Source organism: Aspergillus japonicus (assembly GCF_003184785.1).
Source record: "Aspergillus japonicus CBS 114.51 unplaced genomic scaffold BO86scaffold_77, whole genome shotgun sequence".
Taxonomy (NCBI): domain Eukaryota; kingdom Fungi; phylum Ascomycota; class Eurotiomycetes; order Eurotiales; family Aspergillaceae; genus Aspergillus; species Aspergillus japonicus.
Window position 1 is genome coordinate 122,240 of NW_020291714.1, and position 13,692 is coordinate 135,931.

The window sequence follows — 13,692 nt, forward strand, 5'->3', positions numbered from 1 at the left end:
CATTGCATGGGTATTGGACCTATGTTGGTGTGTATTTGTCTCATAAATGTGGATGATAAGCCAAGTGTTCAGTCAATCACTTGTCAGGTTGGGGACTAGAGGTGACAGATTACAATGGCAGTATATATGGAAAGACGGTTATTCGAACTACATCAAACGGTGGTCGAACATCAACGTCACAAATAATTCAGACATAGACGCGATATGTACAGACAGAACAAATTAGAAAAGAAAAAACCATCTAAGCTAAGCCTCCTATTTCTTTTCCTCCTCCTTGGGGGGCTCCGGCTTGGGAGTAGGGAGTTTGAACTATGTGCATGTTAGTGGGTTCTCAACGCACTGGTGGGGGTTTGGGTTATAACTCATCAAACTTACCGACTCAGGAGTCCGGTTCGTACCCGGACCAACAGGCTCCCAGGCGGTGGTGCCGCCCTCGAAGTTCCGGAAGGCCTGTGTCAACTCGAGCGGCTCGATGACGATCCGCTTCTTCTCCTCGTCCCACCGCAGCTCCGTGTAGCCGGTCAAGGGGAAGTCCTTGCGCAGCGGGTGGCCGTCGAAGCCGTAGTCGGTCATGATGCGGCGGAGATCCGGGTGGCCGGTGAAGAAGACGCCGAACATGTCATACACCTCGCGCTCGTACCAGAGGGCGCCCTCGAACAGGCCCGTCACGCTGGGCACGGGGCTGGCCTCGTCGGCGTAGGTCTTGACGCGGATGCGCGAGTTATAGCGGACGCTGAGCATGTTGTAGACGACCTCGAAGCGCTGGTCACGGGTCGGGAAGTCGACACCCGTGATGTCGGAGATCTGGGTGTACTCGGCCGCCGTGTGGTATTTCAGGAAGGTCATCGTCGGGATCAGGCCCGAGGGCGGCACGTAGATGCACAGCTCGTCCTTCCACACCGAGAACTGCTGCACGTGCTTGGGCAGGCACGACATGATGTACTGCCCGTACTTGTGCAGGCCCTCCGCCTTGTCGTGGTGCTTGTCGGCCGGGTTGACGACGGGGGCGCGCAGAGCTCCCTCAGCTGGGTGTGGTAGATTCACAGGTTAGTTTGGGGGTGTGGTAACATGGAAAGTGCCCATTGTGAAATGGCGCGGTGGTCGCGGACGGAAGGGCCAGGAGTGCAATTGATGGACATACGAGAGCGCTGGGCGTGGCGCATGTTGGGGACATGATCGGTGACCGGGGTCGACGAGGCCTTCAACACAGTCGAGGAGAAAGCACGGACGGACGACCGGGTGGCGGAGGACAAGGCACGACCGGTGCCCAGCCGCATCAAGGAGCGAGTAGCAGCCATGATGACAAGGGACAATGGCTGAGAGGTGATGAGTTGGAGGATGAGAAGGAGCGGAGACGAGGGGGGTCAAGCAGCAGCAGCAGCAACGGCGGCGGAGGTTCCCTTGCAATTGGAGCTTTTGCCCCAAGATGTGCAAGGTCACGTGCCACGAGCATTGACATAAGCGGCCGATCCCGAGGAATTTCCCACAGCCTCAGGCACAAAAAGCCCTCCCTCCCAGCGCAGAGAATGCAAACACGGCAAACACGTGCAAACCCAAAGCTTCACTTCTCGCTATTCTCTGTTCGCCTCCAACTCTCCTCTTTCGCTCTTGCGTCGTGCGTCCCTCCTGCTGCTGCTGCTGCTGCTTCGCTTGCTTCTCCTTCCCTCCCTACACCCGCCCCAATTACCCCACGTTTCTGTAATCAACTTTCTTGGACTCGGTCCTGCCTTTTCTTAACCCTCTCTTTCCTCTTGGGCGCTCATTTACTTGCCTCTCTTGCTCCCTTTTCTCTTTGACACTCCATCCTCTCTTCCACTCCCCCTCCTCCCTCCCCTTCCGCCCCGGCTCGGTTGATGGGTGTTAGTTTTTGCTTGTGATCATCGTCCCCATTTCACTTGTACATCTCACAGTCTTTCTTCGACACTACATCATGTCAAGTCGTCAACAGATTGATTCCGTCATCGACGATGATGACGAGTTCTGGTACGTGTGGCCTTGCGCCGTTGGGTGCTCGAATTCCCAGGCTGACAACCTTGGTTTCTTCTAGCCCTCTCTGTATCGAAGAGTTCGATCTGTCGGATAAGAACTTCAAACCTTGTCCCTGTGGATATCAGGTACGTCTTTCGCTCTCTTACGTGTCCGCCCTTGCCGAGTCAACCAGATTCCTTCGCGTCTTGTTTCCCCGAACACCCGTCTCAAATCTAACCCGTATATTCGCAGATCTGTCAATTTTGTTACAACAACATCAAGACCCACAGTGAGGAAGGACGGTGCCCCAACTGCAGACGTGTCTACGATGAAAGTACCATCCAATACAAGGTTCCTGACGCCGACGAGTAAGTCGCTCCCGCCGCAAGTTGATTTGCACCAACCCTCGGTCCGGTCTTGGCATTAACCGTTTCTGTTCCGCAAATTTCTAGATTCAAGGCAGATCTCGCCCTCAAACATCGCAAAGCCGCCGCTGCGAAGAAGAAGGAGGCTGAGAAACGCGAGATTGAAGCCTCCAGTCGAAAGAACCTGGCTGGCGTCAGAGTCGTGCAGAAGAACCTCGTTTACGTGATCGGTCTCAACCCCACAATACGGGACGAGAGTCAGCTTCTGCAGACGCTGCGCGGCAGAGACTATTTCGGTCAATATGGTGATATCGAGAAGATCGTCGTCAGCAAGGCAAAGCCTGGTGGCAATCCGAACCAGGGCATTGGCGTTTACGTGACGTACGCGAGGAAGCAGGATGCCGCAACCTGCATAGCGGCGGTTGATGGGTCGGCTAATGGTGACCGCGTGTTACGGTAGGTCGATTCTTCGCGCTTCTGACCGGGCGCATTGCGACCGGCACTCGGGAAACTAACAGTTGTAGGGCGCAATACGGAACCACGAAGTATTGCTCGTCCTTCCTCCGCAACGAACCATGCCATAACCGAAACTGTACCTTCTTGCACGAAACTGGGGAGGACAGCGATAGCTACAGTCGCCAGGATCTTTCGTCCATGAATACCCTGTCGAGTCAACGGCCGAACGGAGCCCCTACTGCTCCCGCCTACGCTATCCCTCCGCACGTGACTCGAACCTCTGCTCAACCTTTATCGCAACCGATGCGTCGTCAACCTAGTCGCGATGATGCGGCCGGCAGTCGGGTTCCCGATGGCCCCGCTCTTCCCTCGTCGGCTAGTTGGGCAAACAAGGACGCTGTTCTGAGTCGTGCCAGACGGGCTAGTCTCACAGGCAGTCAAGCGTCACAGAGCCCTCGGCCTGCCACTGCTACGGTCGCGCCTGTCATGGAAGAACCGAAACCTGTCGAAAGGTCGCCGCCCTCTACGCAGCAGGAACCCGTTCAACAATCGCCCCCTCCTCCGGAACGTAGATCCTCGACTCCGCGTTCGCTTGAGCCTGTGCAGACGCCCCCACAGCCCGAGACTCCATTGCTGGATAACCTTGTTAAGGCCGTAAACTCACCCGACTTCAAGTTCATCTTCTCGGCGGCTGGTCTGCCTGCGGAAGAAATTGCCTTGATTGAGAATCACCCTTCTTTCATTGACCCGTATGGTGGCGTCAAACGTCGCGCCATGCGCGAAAAGGCCGAACAAGAGCGCGCCAGACGGGAACAAGAACTGCTACAGTCGGCGGCTGCCGAGGAAGAGAGTCGGGAGAGCGGAAGCTTGCAACTAGGTGGTGAGCCCGATGATGTTATGCCCCCTCGGGGTCGCAGCGGCCGCGAGTCTCACGGTGCTATTCAACCTCCCTCCCAGCAAGGCACAACCGAGAACTCCACCGTGGGCTCTCCTGTGTCTGCCTCAAGCCACCAGTTCCAACAACTCAATCAGCAACTCAACCTCGCCGGTCGCAGCTTGACTCCCCAACAACAGCAGCAGCTACTCATCCTGAAGTCTGCCAACGACCGCGCTGCCATGGACCAGCTTCAGGGCAGTCTTGGCTCCGCTGCTCTTGATCAAGCCGCCCAGGTCCGTCAGGGTCTTCTCCAGAGTCAGATGGCACAGTTGAATTCGCTTCAGGCTCAAAATCGCCAGAATTCCCGTTTCTCTTTCGCCAACGAAGTCAACTCGAAGAATCTTGCAAATGCCCGCATGCTGAGCCAGCAGGCATCGTTGATGCAGTCTGCCGGCACCCCGAATCCGCTCGCAGCGCCCAGTCCACAGCACGGACTCAGCGGTGGCTACTTTCCCAGTGGTGTACAGGGTCCACCCCCTGGCTTGAAGACGGCTGGTACGCCTCCGATCAGCGGCGGTGGTATGTTCGCCCAAGGACACGGTTTCACCACAAACACTAGTCTCGGACTTGGAGCCAGTATCGGCAAGCAAGAAGCGAACCCCGACTTGATGCGTGAGTTGCTGCGTGGCCGCAATGGTGCCGGTGCCAGTGGTTTGCAGGGTCAAGAGGCCGCTAAGCGTGAGTTCATCCTTCCTTTCCTTCAGCAGCACCAAACCCCCCCTCCCCTGACTCCTGCCAATAATGGCCTTCTCGGCTCTTTCTATGGCTCTCAGCCGGGGACATTCTCCGATTCTGGGCCACAGAAGCAGAAGAAGAAGGGGAAGAAGCACAGACACGCTAACACTTCCTCCGGTGGAGGTGGTGTAGTAGATCTTGCGGACCCGAGCATCCTACAGGCGAGGATGCATCAGAATGCTGCTGCTACTGCTGGGCAAGCACTGTACGGGAGTCAGGGCCAAGGTGGGTACAATCAGACCATGATGTATGGCGGCGGGTTCAACCGCTGGTGATTGTTTCCCTTCCCTTTCCATCATATCCATACGCCTTCATAATGCCCTAATTGCCTCGTCGTTCCCCCCCCCCCCCCTCTCCCTTCTCTTCCCGTTGCTCATGATGACTACCCTTTTTCTCTGCATGTACTTCGCTACCTCCCGTATGCCTTTTGCGCTTCTATCTCCTCCCCGTTTTCTTTTTGTTCTTGATGACATGATATCATACTTATCTAGATGGGTCTGGGATATGATCTCTTATCTTTCTCTTATTCCTCATTGCGATGTTGCCCTTTTCATTCGATGTTGAAAACTTTGCGACATATTCCACTTTGCAACGATGCATTAAGCAAACGGCTCTTGAAAAAACAAGGAATTCGGGCGGGGCGTGCCCTTGGCGTTATCTTTCATGGAATTCTTCGATTCTGCGTTGCTTTTATTTGACCTGTCTTGTCTCTGTCTTCCTCTTGCTTGTTGCTCTTGCTGTCCTCGATTCGCGCGTGCAGATCTGGCGTCCTTGCACCCCATGGGCCCCTTGTGTTTTCCAGGTCCACTGCAAGTTGGTGGCTATCGTTTACTCCTGTTGTTCTTGCATCCATGCTGCGTTGACCTATCAGCATCTTGGTGGCCCAATCGGTCTGGTCATGGTTTTCATGTACGTTAACCTCCCTGCCCTGGCTTTTCATAAACACAAGCAGGGTCCTCTATCCGAAACCAATTTCTCACAACCATTGTTCATTTAGACACTATGCCTTGTGTGTCTTCCTGGCCACATTGGTTGGGGACCTTTATGTAATTAATTGCCTGCCTGCCCCTTTCGTATCTGCGCGTCGTCTCGTTCTGTCTCGGGAGAGTCTTGTCGGCATGCCCTGCTTGTTTTTGTCTTGTTGCTTTTGCCGTTTGGATTTCGTCATTGTCTGCTCTTGTCACCTCTACATGACATCACACCCACCCATGCATCTCTCACCTGAAGATGGCTAACCGGGCTGCTTTCCTAGTTGACGAAGAATTCCCTCCTCTGGGGGCTCAGCCAAAGGACAAGCGTCCCGTTGACAGCTTCGGATATCTTGTCCGCTCTCAATTCGCCAGCGACTCGCAAAGCTCTGCTCGTGCTGGGACCCCGACGCTGCCCCCCGGCCTTCCTCTTCCACACGCCCACCCCGCATCAGCCTTGTTTCAGAGTCCATTGAATCCGTCCAGTCCAACGACTTCGGTGTCCGTGCCACCTGGCTTGAACCCACCGTTCTCTCGACTGGGGACCCCATCTCAAGCATTTCCCGGAGACATCTCCCGACAACCGTCGCCTGAGGTAAAGGATACTCCTGACGATGTGCCTGCTTCTAGTCGCGTGAAGAATGTGTCGGAGATCTCACTGGGCTCGCCTGTACCCAAATCCACAAGCAAAGCTCGCTCGCAGACCAAGGGTGACCTAGCCGTTTCAACTGAAAAGAAGCCCATCGGCGCGTCCAAGCATGCCTCTGCGAACGAGAAGGTTGTTTCCACCCCGGTGAAGTCGAAGCCCATCAGATTGGACCTGTCTCTTGGGACTCTTCAGGATGCTCCTAAAGCAGATCAATCAGCTCCGAGCACGCACGGGCAAGTCCCGATTTCCGCCATTGGCTCCCGTCCCAATACCCCGTTGACCGGTGTCTCACGGCTCTCTGATTCTTCTGCTCCACGGCAGCCAAGGGTGCTTCGGGTGGTTGACACGCCTAAGACCGAGACTCCGCCCCCTTCTTCTGCCCCGCAGTCTGTCTCTTCTCTGACAGCTGCCAACAAAGCTCGCTCTCGACGTCCTAGCATATCGTCCATGAGTAGGCCAGATACTCCGGGCGACTTCGGATCCGAAGCCGATCTTTACACTTCAGCATCTGTGTCCCGTGCTAACTCCCCTCCCGCTGCCTCGCGGATTGGCTCTGCTCCCGTCCGGGCTATCACCAAGAGTCAAGCCAAGAAAGAGCGACGCCAGAAGGCCAAGGAAGCGGAAGCCAAGAAGCAGGAGACTTCTACTATCGCGGAAGAGCCAGTCCAAGCTCCCATAATTGGCCGCAAGCGAAAGACTAAAAAGACTCCTGTGACCACTCCCGACACTTCGGCTGCAGCACCAGAAACCGCCCCGGAACCTGGAAAGCCTGTCACTCCTGCTAGTGTTGAGAGCAACGACAAAGCAGAACAGCGAGCCGAAGCTGCTAAGAAGGCCAAATCCAAGGACAAGGCGTCCAAGGAGGTTAGCCCCGCTCCTGTTGAGGTGAAAGCAACTCCCGAGCCCAGCCTTCCTGCTGAAGCCTGGCGTTCAAAGAACACTGTGGAACAGTTGATCAAGGATGCAGAGTCCAGCAGCGGTTCCATCAAAGACCTGTTCGCCGAACGAACATCGCCTTTACAGGTTCTGCTCGCCCAAATCCACAAATCGGGCCATCTGGATCTGAATCATCACCCCTTATTCAACCCCGCCAACCTCAATCAGCGGTTCGACATGAAGTGCACTTCGGACGACTATGAGATTCTGAAACAGCCAATTGAACTTGCCGAGGAACACCGCAAGGCTTTGCTCCGTGGAGAGCCCATTCGTATACACTCGGACCCTGGCTTGTTGAAGGACCGCTGTCTGATTACCCCTCGCGGCTGTGTCCTTCGTCACCTGTCGCAGGAAGAGGAAGACCGCTATCTTGCGCTGGAGAAGAGCATCGCTTGGGCAGTTGAATCATTCCAGGAATACTCGTCTGCTCCCATCACGGAACCAGATGTGACTAATCGCGTTGGTGGCCTTGATGCTCTCTTCGCCACCCCGGAGAACTTCAACATCTGCTGGGCGGATGAGAACTCGGTTACCCTTTCTGCTGTGTCCGCCTCGGCATCTCTTTCTGGCGCGCCCGAGGTTACCAGTTCGTCAAGCATTCCTGCCCCGCCCAATGTTCTCTCGGCCATGGAAGCAGACAGCACCCGAAGCCACAATTGGGCCATTGCCAACACTGCTGAACTGGTGAACGCAACGACCACCTCGGTGCGCTCCTTTGCCGCCGCCACGGCTAAGCACATGCTGGGTGCAGCGGGCGTTGTCATGGGTAGTATTCCGGACCTGGACGATGTGGTGGGCATGACGACCGAAGAATTACGCTCCTTCGCGGTCAAATCGCAGAAGGATCTGGAGTCCTCGCGCAAGGAATTGGACACGATTGACAAGAAACTCAATGCTCTGGTGAAGCGGAACCGCAAGCTCGCGCAGCAGGCTCTGGCCACGACTGTTGAGGGCTAAGGCGTTGTGGACCGACGGTCTCTCACTTCCAACTGTATCAACCTTTCTCTCTTTTCTGTTTATGCTCGGCTTCTGCCTCTGCCTCTGTATTTCATAAGGCCTGTATTTTTACCCACGTTGCAGGAGTAAATTCGATTGTATGGCGTCTGGGATGGATGGATTGGATGGACAGCCGGTCAAACATAATGCATCATACGTTGATACTCGCCTAATTGCATAATTGAAGCGATCGAGTGGTTAAAGCCAAGGTTACATCGATTCTGAGTCTGTCTCCTGGGCGGGGATCTGCACTGCACCTCCGCCCACTAGTCAATTTAATGCTTGTTTGGTTTGTTTCTCCCGCCAACCTCCATCCTCCATCCTCCATCCTCCATCCTTCGTCCCTCTTCCAGGTTCCATTTATCCGGTCCTCCATGCATCCGGTCGTACAATTGGCTTCGGTCTCCATCTTTGACATGCTTCAATGGCCTGATGAAGCTTCCGAATCGCCAAGCGGGGACCCGAGTAACCAAATATTCAGCACCACATACCAGAGCACAAATGTGGCCTGTCCGATTGCCGTCCGAACATTCCGTACAACCAGCTTCCCCCTCCCTTGGCTCCGTCACTTTGACTTATATAGTCTAGTCGCTCAGACTTGGACCCTTACTGCAGGGATGACAAGACGTCACTCATTATTGTCTCGGCTGAACTCCGATTCCTTTTGGTTGTCGTAGTGAAATGAGATAAAACCCCCTCTCTTCTTGCCCGCAAGTGGAGCGTGGATCAAGAAACAACCATCTTCTCCAAGCTCATCCCCCTTTTCCTGCTGAATAGAGAGAGCAACCATGCGTGCGCTTCCCACAACAGCCACCACGCTGTTGGGCGTATTATTCTTCCCCTCAGCGAGCAGAAGCCAATATGTTCGTGACCTGGGTACTGAACAATGGACGCTCAGCAGTGCCACGTTGAACCGTACGGTGCCGGCCCAGTTTCCATCTCAGGTACATATGGATCTCTTGCGGGAGGGAATAATTGGTAAGATGATGAGCTCTTTCATTCGCCAAATAGTCTCTGGGCTGTGATTTGCTGATGATATCCAATGTTTACAGATGAACCGTAAGAATCGACCCTGCACCCTGCTTTGATGATCCCCTACTTTTGTTTAGAAGGGATACTGCATATTTTTCAGCGGTCTTCTCTAACAGGACTCTGCACAGGTATAATGATTTGAATGATTTCAATCTGAGGTGGATTGCGGATGCCAATTGGACGTATACCAGCGGGAAAATTGAAGGCTTGTGAGTGATTTCCCTCCAGTACCGTGGTGATATACATTTGGGTTTGTTTTTTGGGGGGTAAGTAATTTGACCTGGCTAATTTGGATCTTTGGTTGTTATAGAGAAGAGGACTATGAATCCACGTGGCTGGTGTTCGACGGGCTGGACACGTTCGCCTCGATCTCGTTCTGCGGGCAATTCGTCGGGGCGACGGATAATCAGTTTCGACAGTACATGTTCGATGTCTCTTCCATTCTTAAAGCCTGCCCGGAGGAACCGACTTTGGGTATTCAGTTTGGCAGTGCGCCGAATATTGTGGATGCCATTGCACAGGACCCGAGCTCGCCGAGTTAGTGGTGCCTTTTGTTTTCCATAAAGATTGTTTTGATGTGGGATGCAGAGCTAATGATGGTTTAGCATGGCCCGAGGGAGTCCAAATCACCTACGAGTATCCTAACCGGTGGTTCATGCGCAAGGAACAGTCGGATTTCGGCTGGGACTGGGGTCCGGCATTTGCGCCGGCTGGACCCTGGAAGCCCGGATACGTGGTTCAGTTGAAACAGGCGGCCCCGGTGTATGTCCGCAACACGGATCTGGATATCTACCGGCTGGGTCAGATCAATTATCTTCCGCCTGATCAGACCCAGCCGTGGGTGGTGAACGCCAGTCTGGACTATCTGGGCTCTCTGCCAGAGAACCCGTCTATGGCCATTGAGGTGAAAGATCTACAGTCCGGAGAGATTCTTGCTTCACGGCCACTGACGAACATCACTGTCACCGAGGGCTCGGTCACGGGCGTCACGGTTCTGGAGGGAGTAGACCCGAAGTTGTGGTGGCCGCAGGGTCTGGGTGATCAGAACCTCTATAATGTGACCATTTCGGTTACCGATGGGGGGAATCAGTCTGTCGCTGAAGTCACGAAGCGAACTGGTTTCCGCACGATCTTCCTCAATCAGCGCAATATCACCGACGCTCAGCTAGCGCAAGGGATCGCTCCTGGGGCGAATTGGCACTTCGAAGTCAATGGACATGAGTTCTATGCCAAGGGATCGAACCTGATTCCACCAGACTGCTTCTGGACTCGAGTTACCGAGGACACGATGACTCGACTGTTCGATGCAGTCGTGGCTGGCAACCAGAACATGCTCCGCGTCTGGTCCTCTGGAGCTTACCTTCACGACTATATCTACGACCTGGCGGACGAGAAGGGAATTCTTCTGTGGAGTGAATTCCAGTTCAGCGACGCGCTGTACCCTACAGATGACGCTTTCTTGGAGAACGTCGCTGCGGAGGTGGTTTACAACGTCCGACGAGTCAACCACCACCCATCTCTGGCCTTGTGGGCCGGTGGCAACGAGATCGAATCTCTGATGCTGCTGCTTGTCGAAGCGGCCGATCCAGAGTCGTACCCTTTCTACGTGGGCGAGTACGAGAAGATGTACATCAGTCTTTTCCTGCCGCTCGTCTACGAAAACACGCGGTCCATCTCTTACTCCCCTAGCAGCACCACTGAGGGCTACCTGGACATCGACCTCTCCGCACCCGTCCCCATGGCTGAGCGCTACAGCAACACCACGGAGGGCGAATACTACGGCGACACAGACCATTACAACTACGACGCGAGCATCGCCTTCGACTACGGCACCTACCCGGTGGGCCGATTCGCCAACGAGTTCGGCTTCCACAGCATGCCCAGCTTGCAGACCTGGCAGCAAGCCCTCACGGACCCGGCCGACCTGACCTTCAACAGCAGCGTCGTCATGCTCCGCAACCACCACTACCCCGCCGGCGGGCTCATGACCGACAACTACCACAACACGTCGCTCGGCATGGGCGAAATGACCCAGGGCGTGCTGGCCTACTACCCGACGCCCAACATTCCGTCCGACCCCGTGGCCAACTTCAGCGCCTGGTGCCACGCGACCCAGCTCTTCCAGGCGGACCTCTACAAGTCACAAATCCAGTTCTACCGGCGGGGCAGCGGGCTGCCCGAACGCCAGCTAGGGTCCCTGTACTGGCAGCTCGAGGACATCTGGCAGGCGCCCTCGTGGGCGGGGATCGAGTACGGCGGCCGCTGGAAGGTCCTCCACTACGTGGCGCGCGACATCTACAAGCCCGTGATCGTTTCGCCGTTCTGGAACTACACCACCGGCGCCCTGGACATCTACGTCACCTCGGACCTGTGGACGGCGGCCGCGGGGAGCGTCACCCTCACCTGGCGCGATCTGTCGGGCAAGCCCATCGCGTCGAACGGCGGCCTCCCCACCAAGCCGCTCCCCTTCCACGTCGGCGCCCTCAACTCCACGCGTCTGTATCGGATGAACATGAAGCAGCAGCCCCTGCCGCGGCACGAGGATGCCATCCTGGCACTTGAGCTGACCGCCACGGGGTCATTGCCGAACACCGACGAGGAAGTTACCTTCACCCATGAGCAGTGGTTCACGCCCGCGTTCCCGAAGGATTTGGATCTGGTTAATCCCCGGGTCAGGGTTGAGTATGATGCGGCGTTGGGAAAGTTCGCGGTCGAGGCGACGGCCGGGGTGGCGCTGTATACTTGGTTGGAGCACCCGGAGGGGGTGGTGGGGTACTTCGAGGAGAATTCGTTTGTGGTGGTGCCGGGCCAGAAGAAGGTCGTGGGGTTTGTGGTGCAGGCGGATGAGACGGACGGGGAGTGGGTGCATGATGTGACGGTCAGGAGTCTGTGGGATCTGAATGAGGGAGAATGAGGGAGGCGAGGGGATTTTTCGCGGGGATGGGATCTAGTAGTCGATTGTGTAGTGTATAGAATTGAATAAATGACATGGTTATGTGTATGAGAATACTCTTTGTGGATGGATATTGTACTTTCTCAGCCAAGCCTGCACAGCTTTGAGCTTAAACATAAGCTGGACCCTGCTATTAGAGTCCAAAGATAACTATACACGCCAGTTTGAAGCGCCAGGTTATGGATCTGTTCATGTCCTACCTGACTGAACTCGCCTGGATAGAGGGATATGTACAGCTCTATACCAACAACCAGAACCCAATATAATTCACTATGCACCATACAGTCCGCTCCCCTCCCCTCAATACCCGAAAAATAAGAGACAACGAGAAGCGGAGCGCGGGGATGCAAAGCGAGTAATATGCGAACATGGCCCTTCTTATGTACTGTACAAGGACCGTCACTTCCACAACACCAGCAGTGATGATTACACCAGTTGCTCACTGCTATTCTCGTCAGTGGGCAGTTCCGGCCCATGGCTGCAGCTGCAGTCGAGCCGCGGTGCGCCTTGCTTTTGTGGTTGCTTGCTCGCACGTCAACACTGCAGTCACACTACATTTCCCGCTGTCTGTCTCTTGCTGTAAGGGCTGAACTCGGATGCTCCAGTACTGTCGACGATGCTCTAATCCCAGATCGGATTAAGATTGGCAATCAGATCGCAGGCGAGAGTAGGTCGCATCTTTGGTGTATTATACCGTGATGGTGATATCGAGCATGGACGGAAGACTGCATTCTGGTATTCTCGGGAGTGTCTTGCGGGGTGGGTATACTGAACCTGAAAATCTCACGGGGAGATAGGTCGGTTTATGGTGAAGCATATATCCGGACGTTGAGTTTGTGGTGCGAGGCTTGTGTTGGAAGAGGTGGCATAGGGTAATGAATAAGACAAATCGCAAAGAAAGAAAGGAGACAAGGAATGGGTTGGTATGCAGGATTCAATCACTGCAGCGGAGGAGATAACAATAGGAACTTATAGAATGGCAGACGATTACAGGCAAATTGTGATTTGAATGTAACAGATGGAAGTGACAGTCCGATTCCATTAACCAGGTTTCTATAAGTGATTGATTGGCTTGATTCATCAGAATTCACAGCAGACTGTCAACAACGATTCGGCGGTGGTAGGAATAAGTTGGTTTTGAGTATGTACAGTGAAAACCCCTGTCAACAAGGACAGTGCGTAGAACCGGAAGGGATATATTTCTATATATCTACACTTTCTATACCTTGGGGAGACTTTTGCCATGTGGAATAAGAAGCGTAGCAATGCTATCACAGATTCGTTCAATCTGAGATGGAACGAGTCTCCTCCTAAGACTGAAACACACTTCAGACTACAAAAGGGTTGGCATCTCAATCTATATGAGTGAGAGGTGATGGTGATCGGATCGGAACTAAATTCATAACTAGACATAAAGATGACTAAGATGACTAAGCAACACTCCGCATAAGTTAACTGCACTTTCTTGTAGCAACCCGGCATAACCTTCCTTCTCGCCCGCGATACACCATTTCCACTCTATACTTCCTTATCAACGCCTTCTCCCTCCCCCGGCGACCTCACCGCGCCGGCCTCCCAGGCCCGGTAGTACTCAGCCCCAAACACCCAGAACTCACCATTCAACCTTGAAACCCCTCAGGGGAAATAGCCTTCCAAAATGCAAGGCTTCAGTAAGTTCCCCCCGCCGTACTCCCGCT

At 54.5% G+C, this 13,692-nt stretch overlaps 3 protein-coding genes across 3 annotated transcripts; 2 read left to right on the top strand and 1 right to left on the bottom strand.

Moving 5' to 3' along the window:
• Positions 1–154: 154 nt before the first annotated feature.
• On the bottom strand, positions 155–1,388 carry BO86DRAFT_392849 (complex I 30 kDa subunit family protein). Its single transcript, XM_025672898.1, has 3 exons — positions 1,142–1,388; positions 376–1,025; positions 155–309 (listed from the first exon to the last, which is right to left on the bottom strand). The coding sequence occupies exons 1-3, from the start codon at positions 1,296–1,298 to the stop codon at positions 256–258; spliced, it is 861 nt and encodes a 286-aa protein (XP_025523191.1). The 5' UTR covers positions 1,299–1,388; the 3' UTR covers positions 155–255.
• A 209-nt stretch (positions 1,389–1,597) lies between these two features.
• BO86DRAFT_225813 (CCR4-NOT core ubiquitin-protein ligase subunit MOT2) lies at positions 1,598–8,219 on the top strand. Its single transcript, XM_025666959.1, has 6 exons — positions 1,598–1,983; positions 2,048–2,114; positions 2,221–2,336; positions 2,421–2,789; positions 2,858–4,404; positions 5,714–8,219. Exons 1-6 carry the CDS (start codon positions 1,931–1,933, stop codon positions 7,969–7,971), a joined length of 4,410 nt encoding a protein of 1,469 aa, XP_025523192.1. The 5' UTR covers positions 1,598–1,930; the 3' UTR covers positions 7,972–8,219.
• Positions 8,220–8,341: 122 nt separating this feature from the next.
• BO86DRAFT_459362 (beta-mannosidase mndA) lies at positions 8,342–11,980 on the top strand. Its single transcript, XM_025677354.1, has 5 exons — positions 8,342–8,988; positions 9,063–9,069; positions 9,171–9,251; positions 9,353–9,579; positions 9,648–11,980. Exons 1-5 carry the CDS (start codon positions 8,799–8,801, stop codon positions 11,954–11,956), a joined length of 2,814 nt encoding a protein of 937 aa, XP_025523193.1. The 5' UTR covers positions 8,342–8,798; the 3' UTR covers positions 11,957–11,980.
• The last annotated feature ends 1,712 nt before the right edge of the window (positions 11,981–13,692 follow it).

Coding starts and splice junctions, on each gene's coding strand:
- BO86DRAFT_459362 (XM_025677354.1), top strand. CDS start 8,799: ATGCGTGCGCTTCCCACAACAGCCACCACGCTGTTGGGCGTATTATTC. Junction 9,252..9,352: donor AGCGGGAAAATTGAAGGCTT/GTGAGTGATTTC, acceptor TGGTTGTTATAG/AGAAGAGGACTATGAATCCA. Junction 9,580..9,647: donor ACAGGACCCGAGCTCGCCGA/GTTAGTGGTGCC, acceptor ATGATGGTTTAG/CATGGCCCGAGGGAGTCCAA.
- BO86DRAFT_225813 (XM_025666959.1), top strand. CDS start 1,931: ATGTCAAGTCGTCAACAGATTGATTCCGTCATCGACGATGATGACGAG. Junction 2,115..2,220: donor CTTGTCCCTGTGGATATCAG/GTACGTCTTTCG, acceptor GTATATTCGCAG/ATCTGTCAATTTTGTTACAA. Junction 2,337..2,420: donor AAGGTTCCTGACGCCGACGA/GTAAGTCGCTCC, acceptor GCAAATTTCTAG/ATTCAAGGCAGATCTCGCCC.
- BO86DRAFT_392849 (XM_025672898.1), bottom strand. CDS start 1,298: ATGGCTGCTACTCGCTCCTTGATGCGGCTGGGCACCGGTCGTGCCTTG. Junction 1,026..1,141: donor GCGCCACGCCCAGCGCTCTC/GTATGTCCATCA, acceptor TACCACACCCAG/CTGAGGGAGCTCTGCGCGCC. Junction 310..375: donor CGAACCGGACTCCTGAGTCG/GTAAGTTTGATG, acceptor ACATGCACATAG/TTCAAACTCCCTACTCCCAA.